The sequence below is a fragment of the Symphalangus syndactylus genome, chromosome 11 (assembly GCF_028878055.3).
Source record: "Symphalangus syndactylus isolate Jambi chromosome 11, NHGRI_mSymSyn1-v2.1_pri, whole genome shotgun sequence".
Classification (NCBI taxonomy): domain Eukaryota; kingdom Metazoa; phylum Chordata; class Mammalia; order Primates; family Hylobatidae; genus Symphalangus; species Symphalangus syndactylus.
The window spans coordinates 19,149,309-19,162,904 of NC_072433.2; the positions used below are offsets into that span (position 1 = coordinate 19,149,309).

At 52.5% G+C, this 13,596-nt stretch overlaps 1 protein-coding gene across 1 annotated transcript in view; it reads left to right on the forward strand.

Annotated features, from left to right (window-relative positions):
* Positions 1-12,960, forward strand: part of FA2H (fatty acid 2-hydroxylase) — a 65,028-nt gene extending 52,068 nt beyond the window's left edge. The window contains exons 5-7 of the mRNA XM_055297947.2: positions 6,277-6,449; positions 8,836-9,088; positions 11,645-12,960. Of these exons, the coding sequence (XP_055153922.1) occupies positions 6,277-6,449; positions 8,836-9,088; positions 11,645-11,724 (506 nt within the window). The 3' untranslated portion in view covers positions 11,725-12,960. The remainder of the gene's footprint in view (positions 1-6,276; positions 6,450-8,835; positions 9,089-11,644) is intronic.
* The last annotated feature ends 636 nt before the right edge of the window (positions 12,961-13,596 follow it).

The following is a 13,596-nucleotide window of genomic DNA, read 5'->3' on the forward strand; positions in this document are numbered from 1 at the left end:
CTAGCTGGGGGGCAGAGGATGAAAAGAGAGGCTGATATGGGGCAGTGTCTAAAGAGCCTATGAGACTGGGGTTGAGGATGACAGTGGGTTAGGTATGGCCGCTGGGACAGCCAGCCTCGCAAGTGCCTTGCCTACTTTGGGCCTCCAGCTACATGCCACCTGCCCTGTGGTCTGTCTGTCCTGGCTCTGAGCTTCCTGAGCTGCCCTCACTCTGCCAGGGGCAGCTCTTTTCCTTGCACTCCGCAAGTCAAGTGCCTGAATGGTTGAGATGAGAGGGGCCATGGTCACGGCATCAGGAGCTTCATTTATCCACCTGACCCAGGATGAGTCAGGAGTGAGCGAGCTGCAGGAAGTTCCCCCAAATCCAGCCCAGAGCTGCTCCCGGTCAGCGAGTGTTCCTGCGGGCATGGTTGCCCTGTTCTGCCCACGCTGAATAGCTCGGGCACAGCACAGGGATTGTTGCTCAGAAGGCCTGCTCGCTGAATCACCCACTGTCCGCCCAGCGCTCCCCTAACAATCACAAACAGTGGCAGGGCCGCCAGGGCTGGCAGCCGGAGGGGGAAGGGGATGCTGAAGCTTTGGCCCAGGTCCCTCTGCCGGATTCCTCCAGAGATGCCACTCAGTACCAGCTCCGGCCGGATGGGCAGACAGGGGTGATGCTGGGGTGAGGAGGCGGGCAGAGGCCTGACCTATAGGAGAGGACTTTCCTGCATGGCAGGGAGGATGATTTGAGGGCTCTATCAACCACACGGCCTCGGCAGAGAGCTAAAATGTGCCTGTCTTATAAAGGTCCAGTGTAGAGGGTTAGTAAGCCTGTGACCACGATGCCAGTGATGGGGGCATGAGAGATACGTCTCCCCGTGCCTACCTCCGCCCCCAGCTTGTCATGCAAGGCACAAGCCACAGGCAGAGAAAATAAGAGCCCACAAAGCAAGGCAAGGGGAGACTCGGCGGGGTCCCAGTGCAGCTGCTGGACAAAGGACGGACTAGAATCAATTCAGAAGAGTCAGGGTGCCAAGAAGCAGTGGAAGCTGAATGCAGACACCAGTTCAAGGCTGACATTCCTAGATGCGCACATGAAAATGCTTTCAAAAGCTGAGGGGACGGGGGAAACGGGCCGGTGCTGCATACTCAGGATGGCTCCAGAGCAGCTTCTGAGAGCATGTTAGAGTGAGCGGCATCCCGGAGAGGAGGGGAGGCAGGCTTCCGGTGGGATGGTGTGCAGGGGCCCGGCAGAGGCCAGGACCTGAGTCTGTGCCAGAGAGTGCTCCCATGTGTCCAGTTCTTTCCTTACTAATAAGAGAGCTAAGGCCAGGCGCGGTGGCTCACGCCTGTAATCCCAGCACTTTGGGAGGCTGAGGCGGGTAGATCACCTGAGGTCAGGAGTTTGAGACCAGCCTGGCCAACATGGTGAAACCCAGTCTCTACTAAAAATATAAAAGTTAGCCAGGCATGGTGGTGTGTGCCTGTAATCTCAGCTACTGGGAAGGCTGAGGCAAGAGAATCGTTTGAACCCGGGAGGCAGAAGTTGCAGTGAGCCAGGATCATGCCACTGCACTGTAGCCTGGGTGACAGAGTGAGATTCCGTCTCAAAAAAAAAAAAAGAAAAAGAAAAGAAAATATTATTCTATAATACAACATATATACTCATCATATAATCAGATACTCGGTTACCTCCCTCCTAACTACACCCCTCCGAGATGGGTAGGGTGTTTCCCTGAGAAAACTGTAACACTTAGGTGGTGCTGAGCCAGGATTTGAATCCAGGTCTGCAAATCCAATGCCTGTGCTCTCTGCACTTCACCAGAGTGACCTGAAGGACCCCAGAGTTATCGGGGCTTCTCTGGAAGCAGGGTCTCTCACCAACCAGATCAGCCCAGCTAAGACTCAATGGGAGAGGGGTCACTTGAACCTGACTCCTTTGGTAACGTGTGGATGTCAGTAACCCCAGCCTCCCAGGAAGGAGACCCAAGAGGAGGTGGGCGGGAAGAAGGAGGAAGATGATTGGCCTCATTTGGGAGGTGTTCAAGGTGCGGACTGTGGACAACCACGTGGAGCTGTCCAGTAGGGAGTGGGCACCCAGGGTGGAGTTGGTGTAGAGCTTCGGTCGTCAGCACGTGGGAGAGGAAGGGATGGAGCTGAGAGGCAGAGGGTCCAGGTTTGGACCCTGGGGACAGAGGCAGAGTTTCCAAGATGGAGCCTGAGCAGGGAGATCCAGAGAAGAGGAGAAAAGCCAAGTGTGGCAGCAGGCAGAAGGTGGAGCTATGGATTCCAACCTTACTGCTCCCAGATCCTTTGAGAATTTGAGAAACTGTGGACACAGTACAGAGAAAAAATGCCCATAGGTGTGCAATTTGATACATCAGCAAGTTCACAGACACTCTGCAATCCAACTTAGCACCCTCGGATATTCATAAGCCTCAGGTTAAATGCCTAGGCAGCTGCAGATTGAAGAAGAGAGTAGCGCTAATGTCATATACCACAGCCAGGTTAGAGGTGGACTAAAAAATTTGCTTAGATTTGGCAAGAAAGACATCATGAATAGCCTTTGAAGTTCTGGTGGTTTGGGGCGGAAGACAGATTTTTTTTTTTTTTTGAGATGGAATTTCACTTTTATTGCCCATGCTGGAGTGCAATGGCATGATCTTGGCTCACCACAACCTCTGCCTCTTGGGTTCAAGCGATTCTCCTGCCTCAGCCTCCCAGGTAGCTGGGATTACAGGCATGCACCACCATGCCCGGCTAATTTTTAGACGGAGTTTCTCCATGTTGGTCAGGCTGATCTTGAACTCCCGACCTCAGCTGATCCGCCCACCTTGGCCTCCCAAAGTGCTGCAATTACAGGCATGAGCCACTGCACCTGGCCCAGAAGACAGATTTTTTAAGGACTTGACAAGCCCATGGAAAGTGGTAAAGTGGAGCCATGAGTCCAACCTACGTTTTTTTTCTTTTTTTCTTTTTGAGACAGGGTCTTGCTCTGTCATCCAGGCTGGAGTGCAATGGTGCAATCACAGCTCATTGCAGGCTTGAACCACTGGGCTCAAGCGATCCCCCTGCCTCAGCCTTCTCAGTAGCTGGGACTACAGGCATGAGCCACCATGCCCAGCTAATTTTTCTACTTTTTGTTGAGGCGGGGTCTCACTGTGTTGCCCAGGCTGGCCTCAAGCTCCTGGGCTCAAACGACCCTCCCACCTCAGCCTCTCAAAGTGCTGGGATTACGGGCATGAGCCCCCAGATTCAGCCTAGTCTGGCTTTTTAGGAGCCTTGATGATGAAGGGGCTGAGTCCATGATGGGAAAGTCTTGCCTAGCTCAGAAAGATGAGCAGAAGAGCCAGGAGAAAAGGAGAGACTGAAGGAGCCCAGAGGAGTCCCTTGGGAGGGAGGGTGGGAGGAGGCGGCTGAGGGCTTTGCACTGCCGAGCAGGGGGAGCCTGGCAGGTCATGGACTTTGGGCCTCCACGTCCTCAATCATGCAAGCAATGCAGGGCTTCCCTTGTAAGGCTGTGGTGAGATGAAATAGGAAGTAATCCATGGAAGACCCTGGGCAGTGCCTGGCACACAGGACTCAGTTAGGACACATCTGCTGTTACTGTTGCTCTGATCATCCAGCGCCCGCATGCCGGTGCACACCTCTTCCCTGAGAAGCAAGGAGGATGCGCCAGGGTACCAGCAGAATGTGGTGTGCTTGGAAGTTGGGGGAAGTATGTGGAGGGGATAGTCCCTCCCCAACCCCAGGGCCTCTCTTCTCTGTGAAATAGGAGGCTGGGTGGAAGGAGAGGCAGTAAAGGTGAGTAGAGAATGTCCAAGGGCAGTGGGGAGGGAGCTGTACTTGAAGATGCACAGGGATCATCCATCAGGCTGTGTCTAGGGTCTTGCAGAGGTTAAAGGTGCCAGACCCACAGCTGTGTGACTCTCCATGCTCAGCAGCTTGGGTATGGGGTACAAAGGCAGGTTCCTGCGCTGACCCAGGGGTGCAGGTGAGGGAGATGGAGTATGGGTTAAAAGAGAATGGCTAGGCTGAGCATGGTGGCTCATGCCTATAATCCCAGCCCTTTGGGAGGCCAAGGTGGGTGGATCACTTGAGGTCAGGAGCTCGAGACGAGCCTGACCAACATGTTGAAACTCTGTCTCTACTAAAAATACAAAAATTAGTTGGGCATGGTGGTGCACACCTATAATCCCAGCTACCGGGGAGGCTGAGGCAGGAGAATCACTTGAACCCGGGAGGTGGAGGCTGCAGTGAGCTGAGATCGTGCCATTGCACTCCAGCCTGGGTGACAAGAGCGAAACTCTGCCTCACAAAAAAAAGAGAGAGAATGGCTAGCTTTGGAAAACAGTCTGGCTATTCCTCAAAAGGTTAAACAGAGTTATGATATGACCCAACAGTAGCACTCCTGGGCTTGTACCCAAGAGAAAGGACAATATCTCTTCACACCGAAACCTCTACACGAATGTACATAGCAGCGCTATTCACAATAGCCAAGAGCTACAAACAGCCCAGGTGTCCCTCAACTGATGGATGGATGAATAGTTTGAATATCATTCAGCCTTAAAAAGGAATGGAGTTCTAATACATGCTACAACATGGGTGAACGTTGAACATATTTGGTAAGAGAAGCCAGTCATAAAAGACCATATGTCATATGATTCAATTGATGTGAAATGTCCAGAATAGGCAAATCCAACAAAGAGGAAGTAGACCTGTGGCTTCCTAGGGTTGGGAGGGTCTGAGAAGAAATGGGGAGTGGCTGCTAATGGGTACAGGGGCTTGGAGGGAAGTGATAAAAATGTTGTAAAATTAACTGGGGTGATGGTTTAACAACTCTGTGAATATACTAAAAAGCACTGAATTATATATTTTATTTGGATGAATTATATGGATGTGAATTAGATTTCGATAAAGCCGTTATTTAAGAAGAGAGAAGATATGGCCAAAGCTATGGTTTGTGGAGAAAAGAAACACAGCTAAGAGGATGACGATGGGCCAGGCACGGTGGCTTATGTCTGTAATCTCAGCAATTTGGGAGGCTGAGGAGGGCAGATCACTTGAGGTCAGGAGTTCAAGACCAGCCTGGATAACATGGTGAAACCCCATCTCTACTAAAAATATAAAAATTAGCCAGGTGTGGTGGCACACATGTAATCCCAGCTACTAGGGAGGCTGAGGCCGGAGAATCACTTGAACCCAGGAGGTGGAGGTTGCAGTGAGCTGAGATCACAGCACTGCACTCCAGCCTAGGCAACAGAGCAAGACTCTATCTCAAAAAAAAAGGATGAGGATGAATATGGAGCAAACAGGAATGAGAGCTGAAACCTCCATGAGCTCAAAGAATGAACCTGGTGGAGGAAAGAGCTGAAAGCCGCTAGGACTGCAGGCTGTCTCCAGAGGGTGGTGGGAAGCATGTGTTTGAAGATGGTGCCCTGTCTTCAGTCTTCTCCTCTCCACCTAGGCTGATCGTCTTCAGTGATTTCACATCTTCCTCCTGTGCTATGATTTCAGGTCTTGTCTGTTGAGATCTCGGTGCTTGTTTTTTCTTGTCCTTCCTGCCCCATGGTCCCTGGTGGTTCACACTTTCCATCATTAACACCCTGGAGGCTGGGCACAGTGGCTCACTTCTGTTATCTCAGCACTTTGGGAGGCCAAGGCAAGAGAATTGCTTGAGTCCAGGAGTTTGAGACCAGCATGGGCAACATAGCAAGTTCTCATCTCTACAAAAATAAAATAAAAAATAAATTAAAAAGTAGCTGGGTGTGGTGGCATGCGCCTGTGGTCCCAGCTACTTGAGAAGCTGAGGTGGAAGGATCGCTTGAGCCCAGGAAGGGGAGGCTGCAGTAAGCTGTAATCACACCACTGCACTCCAGCACTCCAGTCTTCCAACCTGGGCGACACAGAGATACTTTGTCTCAAAATAATAATAACAACGCCCTGGCTCAGGAGTGTTGCCTTCTCGTCTCCAATGTCCTTGGGGCAAGGTCACCCTTCCAGGTAAAGGCCCAGCCCCAGCCATAGCCACTCCTCCCACAGCCTCTGTAAGGAGGATGTCAGGCCTCCAGCCAGTGGCCCATCACTCCTGTAAAGGACTCCCCAGACCCAGCCCAGAGCCCTGCAGCCTCCTTCCCATTTTGACTCAAGGACCCCAGCAGTATGGCCTGTCCCCATAGCTGTCCAACAGAGGGCAGCAGCTCCCGAGCTGATGGGGATGGTGAGGCAGGGACACCTGGAGCTACTAGGCTGCTGTGCACCAGTCCTCACCTTGCTCTCCCCGCCACCCTACAGAGTATGCGGTGGCAGTGCCCAAGTCCATGTTCCCTGGGCTCTTCATGCTGGGGACATTCCTCTGGAGCCTCGTTGAGTACCTCATCCACCGCTTCCTGTTCCACATGAAGCCCCCCAGCGACAGCTATTACCTCATCATGCTGCACTTCGTCATGCACGGCCAGCACCACAAGGTGAGTGGGGTGGGGTCCCATCCCGGACCTAGCATGTGCAGCCCGAGGGGGCCCGGCAGCCAGTGGCAGCTTCAGGTGCTGTGGAGCCTCCTGGGAGTCTGGCTGTGGGTTGGGAGGGACAGGACGTTTGATGTGACTCACAGGGGCAACTGGGTTGGGCATCTGAACCTGAGCCAGGCAGAGACAGCGTGGGTGTGCAACATCATGCTGACCCCAGGCCCTCTGCACCCTTGTTTATGCATCACCTTTAATCCTCGAAACAACTCATTCATTCGTTCATTCATTCAGCAAATGCCCTGTGAGTGCCTCCTGTGTGCGAGACACTGTTCTAGACATCATTGAACAAAACAACAAAAAGCCTTGCCCTCCTGGAGCTTGTCCTGAAAACAGTCCCATGGTTCTCCCCGTTCCACAGAGCAGGAGACCGAGGCCTGCGGGAACTAAGGAACTTGCCCCAGGTCACACTTGGCACAGCCAGGATGTCGTACCCCATTCTGGGGATTCCAGAGTCTGTGCTCTCAATCACCCTTCCCCTGAGGCCCTTCAAGGACTCCATGACAGTCCCAGAAGCTGGCCCTAGAAGATAGGTCTGCCCAAAGGAAGCTATCTCCCCTGTACCCCCTACTGCCTCTCTGTCCCTGCATTGTGCTGTCCTTGGCCCGTCCCAGGCTGTTCCCCAGCCGGTCTCCACACTCTGTTCTCTGCTGGGTGTAAATCAGAGAAAATATGGCAGATATGATACTTTCAGCACACCAGTTTAGACCCTGATGTTGCTGATACTGAACGTGGGTTTCACCTTGGTTTCCCAGCAGCAACTTAATCCGGTTCATCTTGATGAGCCGATTCAGGGTTTGATCGGCCGCCTGGGAGAGTTCTCAGGTTGGTCGGCTGTGGTCCTCCCGGCTCTCCCCAGAGTTGATCTGCATCCTAGGGGGCTTTCCTAGGGGCCAGTATTGGGGTAGGTGCCCGGTCCTGGGCCAACCTGTCTCTCAGGTATGCTCTCAGAGGTAGCGCAGCCCAGGCCTGGCCTGCGTCCTCCAGCCTCACCTGGCCTCTGCTCTCCAGAGCTCCTGCGTCTGCTGCTGTGTCCCTTGCCCCGTTTGTGAAGCCTTTTCAGATCCACTGCCCCGTCAGCTATCTTTCCCATCCACAGGGGACACAAGAACCTTCTGGGGACCTGCTCAGGCCATTCTGGGGCCCCAGGGGCTGTCTCAGGCTCCGTCTTCTGAGACACTTCCACCCCAGTCTGTCCAGTCCCCTGCTGCCACACCATGAGGACCCAAGGAGATTGTATGGCCTGTAGCCACGTTGGCTCCAATCAGGAACATGTTCTCAGATCCCTAAACCTATCCATCTAAGGATCCTGATCCAGCTGTGACCTGGAGCTGGCCCGTACCAGCTCACAAGAGCACCCATGCACATCCTTTCCTGTTTCTGTTCCAGTGACACCACCTCAGCGCTTGAAAGCGCCAGGGCAGGAGTTTTTACACTGCAAGAATTAGCAAATGCTACCAGTCAGGGCTCTCCCTCCCTCCCTTTATTTCCCCCTCCCTCATTCCCTGGCTCTCTCCCTTCCTCCTTTTCCTGAGAGCTGGTTTCCAGCACACGACTGGTCCTGTTGTTCCTGGTCTGAAGGGAGGGAGGCCCACACCAGCATCTCACTATGTCACTGTCACCTGCTTTCTCTCTCTCTCCTCCAGCCCAGAGAGGCTGCAGGATTCTCTTCTCAGAATCCTCACCAAGCCATAGCTAAGATCTCACCTCTATGCCAGGCCCTCGGCTTCTGAAGCTCAAGGGCCATGGTGAAGCAGTATTCTCTGGTTCACTGTGGCGACACCCCCTTGGAACAAAAAAGGCCTCCTGTTTGGACATGGGGGTGGGGAGGACACCTCTAGTGACACTTCAGGGTCATCCCACCACAGAGGCTGCATTAACCTCAGCTGCCCTCAGTTCCTTGCTCTCCCAGACAACATCAGGCCTCAGACTAGGTGCCCTGTCTCCAGAATGCCCCTCTAGCCAGGGGCACGGCATTTAGGGATGGGATACCTGTCTAGCACCTGACAAATTCCAGAGTCACAGTGGCCTCTAGAGCATGAGATGGGCTCTGAGCTGCCGGCACACCCCGCCCATCCTGCCCATCCCGCCCATCCCATGTTCCTCTGCAATCTGCCAGGTCCCTTCCTGGCTCACAAATGGGGAGTAAGACAGTCTCTCCAGATCTTCCAGACGCGGTGGCCCGCCCTCCCCAAAGCCACCAAAGGTGCCAAGCCTATGCAGTGGAATGTCTGGGCCGCTCTGCCCCTGTCCTCTGCAGGGAGCCACCAGGGCTTGGCCAGCTGCCGGGGCCCCTGGCTGCCTCCTGATGCCCAAGCCTCTCCATCTGCAGGCACCCTTCGACGGCTCCCGCCTGGTCTTCCCCCCTGTGCCAGCCTCCCTGGTGATCGGCGTCTTCTACTTGTGCATGCAGCTCATCCTGCCCGAGGCAGTGGGGGGCACTGTGTTTGCGGGGGGCCTCCTGGGCTACGTCCTCTACGACATGACCCATTACTACCTGCACTTCGGCTCGCCGCACAAGGGCTCCTACCTGTACAACCTGAAGGCCCACCATGTCAAGCACCACTTTGCACATCAGAAGTCAGGTGAGGACGGGCCTGGGCTTCTCAGCCCCCTATGTGTGTTTATTGATTTATTTGCCAACTACCATCGAGCTCCTGGGAACGGCGAAGCACTGTTCCATGTACTGGGGGTATACAGACGGTTCCCTCTACTCTCTTCCCTGGTGCAGACAGCTGTGCAGAGACAGGCAAGGACATCGATAAATGGCAAAGATTTCAAACTGTGATAAATGCCATAAAGAAAATAAAGGGGCCAGGCATGGTGGCTCACACCTGTAATCCCAGCCGAGGGGATTGGGAAGCCGAGGCAGGTGGATCACTTGAGGTCAGGAGTTTGGGACCAGCCTGGCCAACATGGTGAAACCTGTCTCCACTAAAAATGCAAAAATTAGCAGGGTGTGGTGGTGGCCACCTGTAATCTCAGCTACTTGGGAGGCTGAGGCATGAGAATAGCTTGAATCCAGGAGGCAGAGGCTACAGTGAGCTAAGATTGCACCACTGCACTCCAGCCTGGGCGATAGAGCAAGGCTGTATCTTAAAAAAAAAAGAAGAAGAAAATAAAACAAGGTGATGGAATATCACATAAGTGGGGAAGGGTCCAGCGATTTCCATTGAAATATTATGTGGGCCACATATGTGATTTTAAATTTTCTAGTGGCCACACTAAGACATGAAAATAAACAGATGAAAAGAATTTTAATAAAATTTACTTAACCTAATATAAGCAAATTATTATTTCAACATGTAATCAACATTAAAAAATCATTAATGGCTGGGCGCAGTGGCTCAGGCCTGTAATCCCAGCACTGTGCGAGACAGAGGCAGGGGATTGCTTGAAGCCAGGAGTTCCAGACCAGTCTGGGAAACATAGCAAGACCTTGTCTCTACATAAACAAATTTCAATTATCCATGTGTGGTGATGCACACCTGTAATCTCAGCTACCTAGAAGGCTGAGGCAAGACGATCATTTGAGCCCAGGAGTTTGAGGCAGCAATGAGCCATGATCATGCCACTGCACCCCAGCCTGGGTGACAGAGTGAGACCCTTTTTGTAAAGTCTCTTTAAAAAAAAATAATTAGCAACTCTTATACTAAGTCTTTGAAATCTAAGGTGTATTTTGCGCTTACGGCACATCTCAATTCAGATACTAAAGTTTCATTGGAAATAGTAGATCCATATCTAGATTTTATAAAATTTGCAAACAGTAGTTCACATAGGTAAGTTGCTGCAAACATGCTTAAAAATTTTCCAGTAATAGTTGTGGGGTGGGGGGAGAGGGGAGGGATAGCATTGGGAGATATACCTAATGTTAAATGACGAGTTAATGGGTGCAGCACACCAACATGGCACATGTATACATATGTAACAAACCTGCACGTTGTGCACATGTACCCTAAAACTTAAAGTATAAAAAAAAAAAAGAGAGAGACAGAAAAAATTTTCCGGTAACATACTTTAGGAGGCCGAGATGGGCGGATCACCTGAGGTCAGGAGTTCAAGACCAGCCTGGCCAACATGTTGAAACCCCGTCTCTACTAAAAATACAAAAAAACTGGCCAGGCGCGGTGGCTCATGCCTGTAATCCCAGCACTTTGGGAGGCCGAGGTGGTCGATCACGAGGTCAGGAGATGGAGACCATCCTGGCAAACATGGTGAAACCCTGTCTCTACTAAAAATACAAAAAAATTAGCAGGGCATGGTGGCGGAAGCCTGTAGTCCCAGCTACTCGGGAGGCTGAGGCAGGAGAATGGCCTAAACCCGGGAGGCAGAGCTTGCAGTGAGCTGAGATCGGGCCACTGCACTCCAGCCTGGGCGACAGAGCGAGACTCCGTCTCAAAAAAAAAAAATTAGCTGGATGTGGTGGTGCGTGCCTGTAATCCCAGCTACTCAGGAGGCTGAGGAGGGAGAATCTCTTGGACCCAGGAGGCGGAGGTTGCAGTGAGCCAAGATCACACCAGTGCACTCCACCCTGAGCAACAAGAGCGAAACTGCATCTCAAAATAAATAAATAAATAAATAAGTAAATAAAAATTCCAGTAACTGAATCGAGCATCAGTTTTTACATTGACATGTTAATTCATCAGAATTAAATGAGGTTAGAAATCCAGTTTCTCTGGAGCTTCTAGGGCTCAGTAGCCACGTGTGGCTAGGGGCTAGTTGGACAGCAAAGAGATTAAATGGTCCAGGTGTCATTGCAGAGGTGCCATTAGAGCTAAGACCCTAATGAAGAGAAACCAGCATCTGGCGTCCCAACTTGTGCAAAGCCCTGAGGCAGGAATGAACTTGGCCCCCAAGGAAGGGGAAGGAGATGGAGGTGGGGGGGTGGGAGGGGGCCACGTATCCTAGAAACGAAGGCCAGATAAGGAATTAGGGTTTATTCCAGCTTCATGCTGGGGACAATAAAAGACACAGGTTCCCCACCTTTGACTTCTGCCAGGATGGCTCGGGAGTTGGGAAGGCCAAGGGGACAGATATTGACATTGTCTCCACCTCTTATCCATACCCTGGCACCCTTCCCAAGCCAGTGCATGCCTGCTCCTTCAATGCCTCATCTTCTCCCCATTTGTCTCCCTCTCTAGGATTTGGTATCAGCACCAAATTGTGGGATTACTGTTTCCACACCCTCACTCCAGAGAAACCCCACCCGAAGACGCAGTGACAACTCCCACCCCCTCCGTCCTGCCCTCAGCCCGGCCCTGGCCCCTTCCCGACCCCCACCCGCCATCCAGACCCCATTAAGAAGGTTGGCTCGGCCAGGCAGGATGGTCTCTGTCCGGCCCTGCAGCCTAGTGGAAGGTGCTGAGGGGGCCCTGAGGCAGGACCACCCTCCTGACCCCTAGTAGGAGGGTCACATCCACTTGGTGGCCAGGTGGCCCTTGGTGACCCGCTTCTTCCTGGAGCGTCCCTGCCTAGAGCTCGGCCCACAGGACTGCTTCAGGACCTGGCCACGGGTAGCAGCCGCAAGGGGAAATGAAGAAAACTGACCCCTCGTGGCCACCTGTGTCACCCTTGTGCCTTAGCATCATGGGCTGCCTAGGAGCTGCCTGCACAGCACAGCTCCGCATTCACAGTCAGAAGTGGGTCTGTGGGACCTGTGGTCCCTGTCCTCCCTGCTGTCCTTTCTGGGGAGGCTTTGGTGGCTCTGAGGTGGACAAAGAGCTCTCGCAAGAAGAGACAGCATGATGCCTCCCACAGTCCACCCCAGACCCTGGGGCAGCCCCTCTGGCCCTGCCAGCTGCCTGTGTCGTTGGGCCCAGGGTGGCTGGCAGGAGTCCCAGCTGCTTGCTTTGGGACCTGGCAGCTTCTCTAGCCGTCCCTCTCCTGCCTCCAGAATCACAGCCTTTCTCCCCCGGGGAGGCTGAGGAGGCTTCTCCACCAGTGGCAGCCTCACCCCCTCCCCGGCCATTCTTGGCCTCCACCCCGCTCAGCCCCCAACTCGGGCTCTCCCAGAAGGAGCCACCTCTCAGTGCCTCACCTCCCCCTGCCTCCCAGCCTCTGCAGATAAGTTTCCTGCCTCTTCCTCCTCATAACCAAAACCCTCACTGCTCCCAGGACGGTCTTATTTATAAGCCAGATACGTGTTCTTAGTCTGGTCCCAGACCAAGGAGCTGGTCAGACGGCCTTTTCTAATCCTACATGTTGAGCTTATGTAAAAAATGTTGTTTCCTCCTGTTTTTGGTTCCTTTCTTACCCACAAACCATTACTACTTGAAACTTAAAAAACTCGCCAAGTGTAAAGGCTAAAGAGAAGCAGTTTGACGGACCTTGTGATTTGTACTGTTTGCTGCGGAGCTATTTAAAGATTTTGGAATAAATATACAAAACTACGGTTGTGAAATAAAAACTTAAATTGTATATTTTGAAAAATAAAACACTGAAAAGAAACCAACAAAAATGAGTTGTTCATCAGACTCCCTCGTGGTTGGGAAGGGGCAGTGGTGTGGGGAGGGATGGAGGGGCGGGGGATCCGTCCCCAGGAAGGGAGATTTTAGGCCTGACCAGGGTGGGTAGAATTGCTGGGGCATGGTGATGATTAAAAGCTGACCAACTCTCAGCTGGGCGAGATGGTGCATGCCTGTAATCCCAACATTTTGGGAGGCCAGGTGTTCAAGACGAACCTGCCCAAAATAGCAAAACTCCATCTCTAAAAAGAAAAAGAAAACAAGACAAAAGAAAAGAAACAAAACAAAAGGAAAAAGCTGACTGACTCTTATTCTCTCACTCGGCTTTATTCGGTTTCTAAATTCTCTGCAGACAGCATCTCCTCTTATTGCCTGCACCTGGGATGCATTGTGCCCACAAACCACTTTGATCTGCCAATGGGGAGGGATCTCTTCTGGAGTTTAACCCCAACTGAGCTTCCACTTGACTTTCCTAAAACAGAGGGAGAAAGGCTCCAGCAACAAATGCCCATAGTGGGAACTAGAACCTCAAGCAGCTCAGTCTCGGTGAAACTGTTGCTTGTCTTTCTCTGCTGCCCTATCAGAACCACCTAGGAAGCTGTCGAAGTGCAGCTCCAGGGCCTCACACT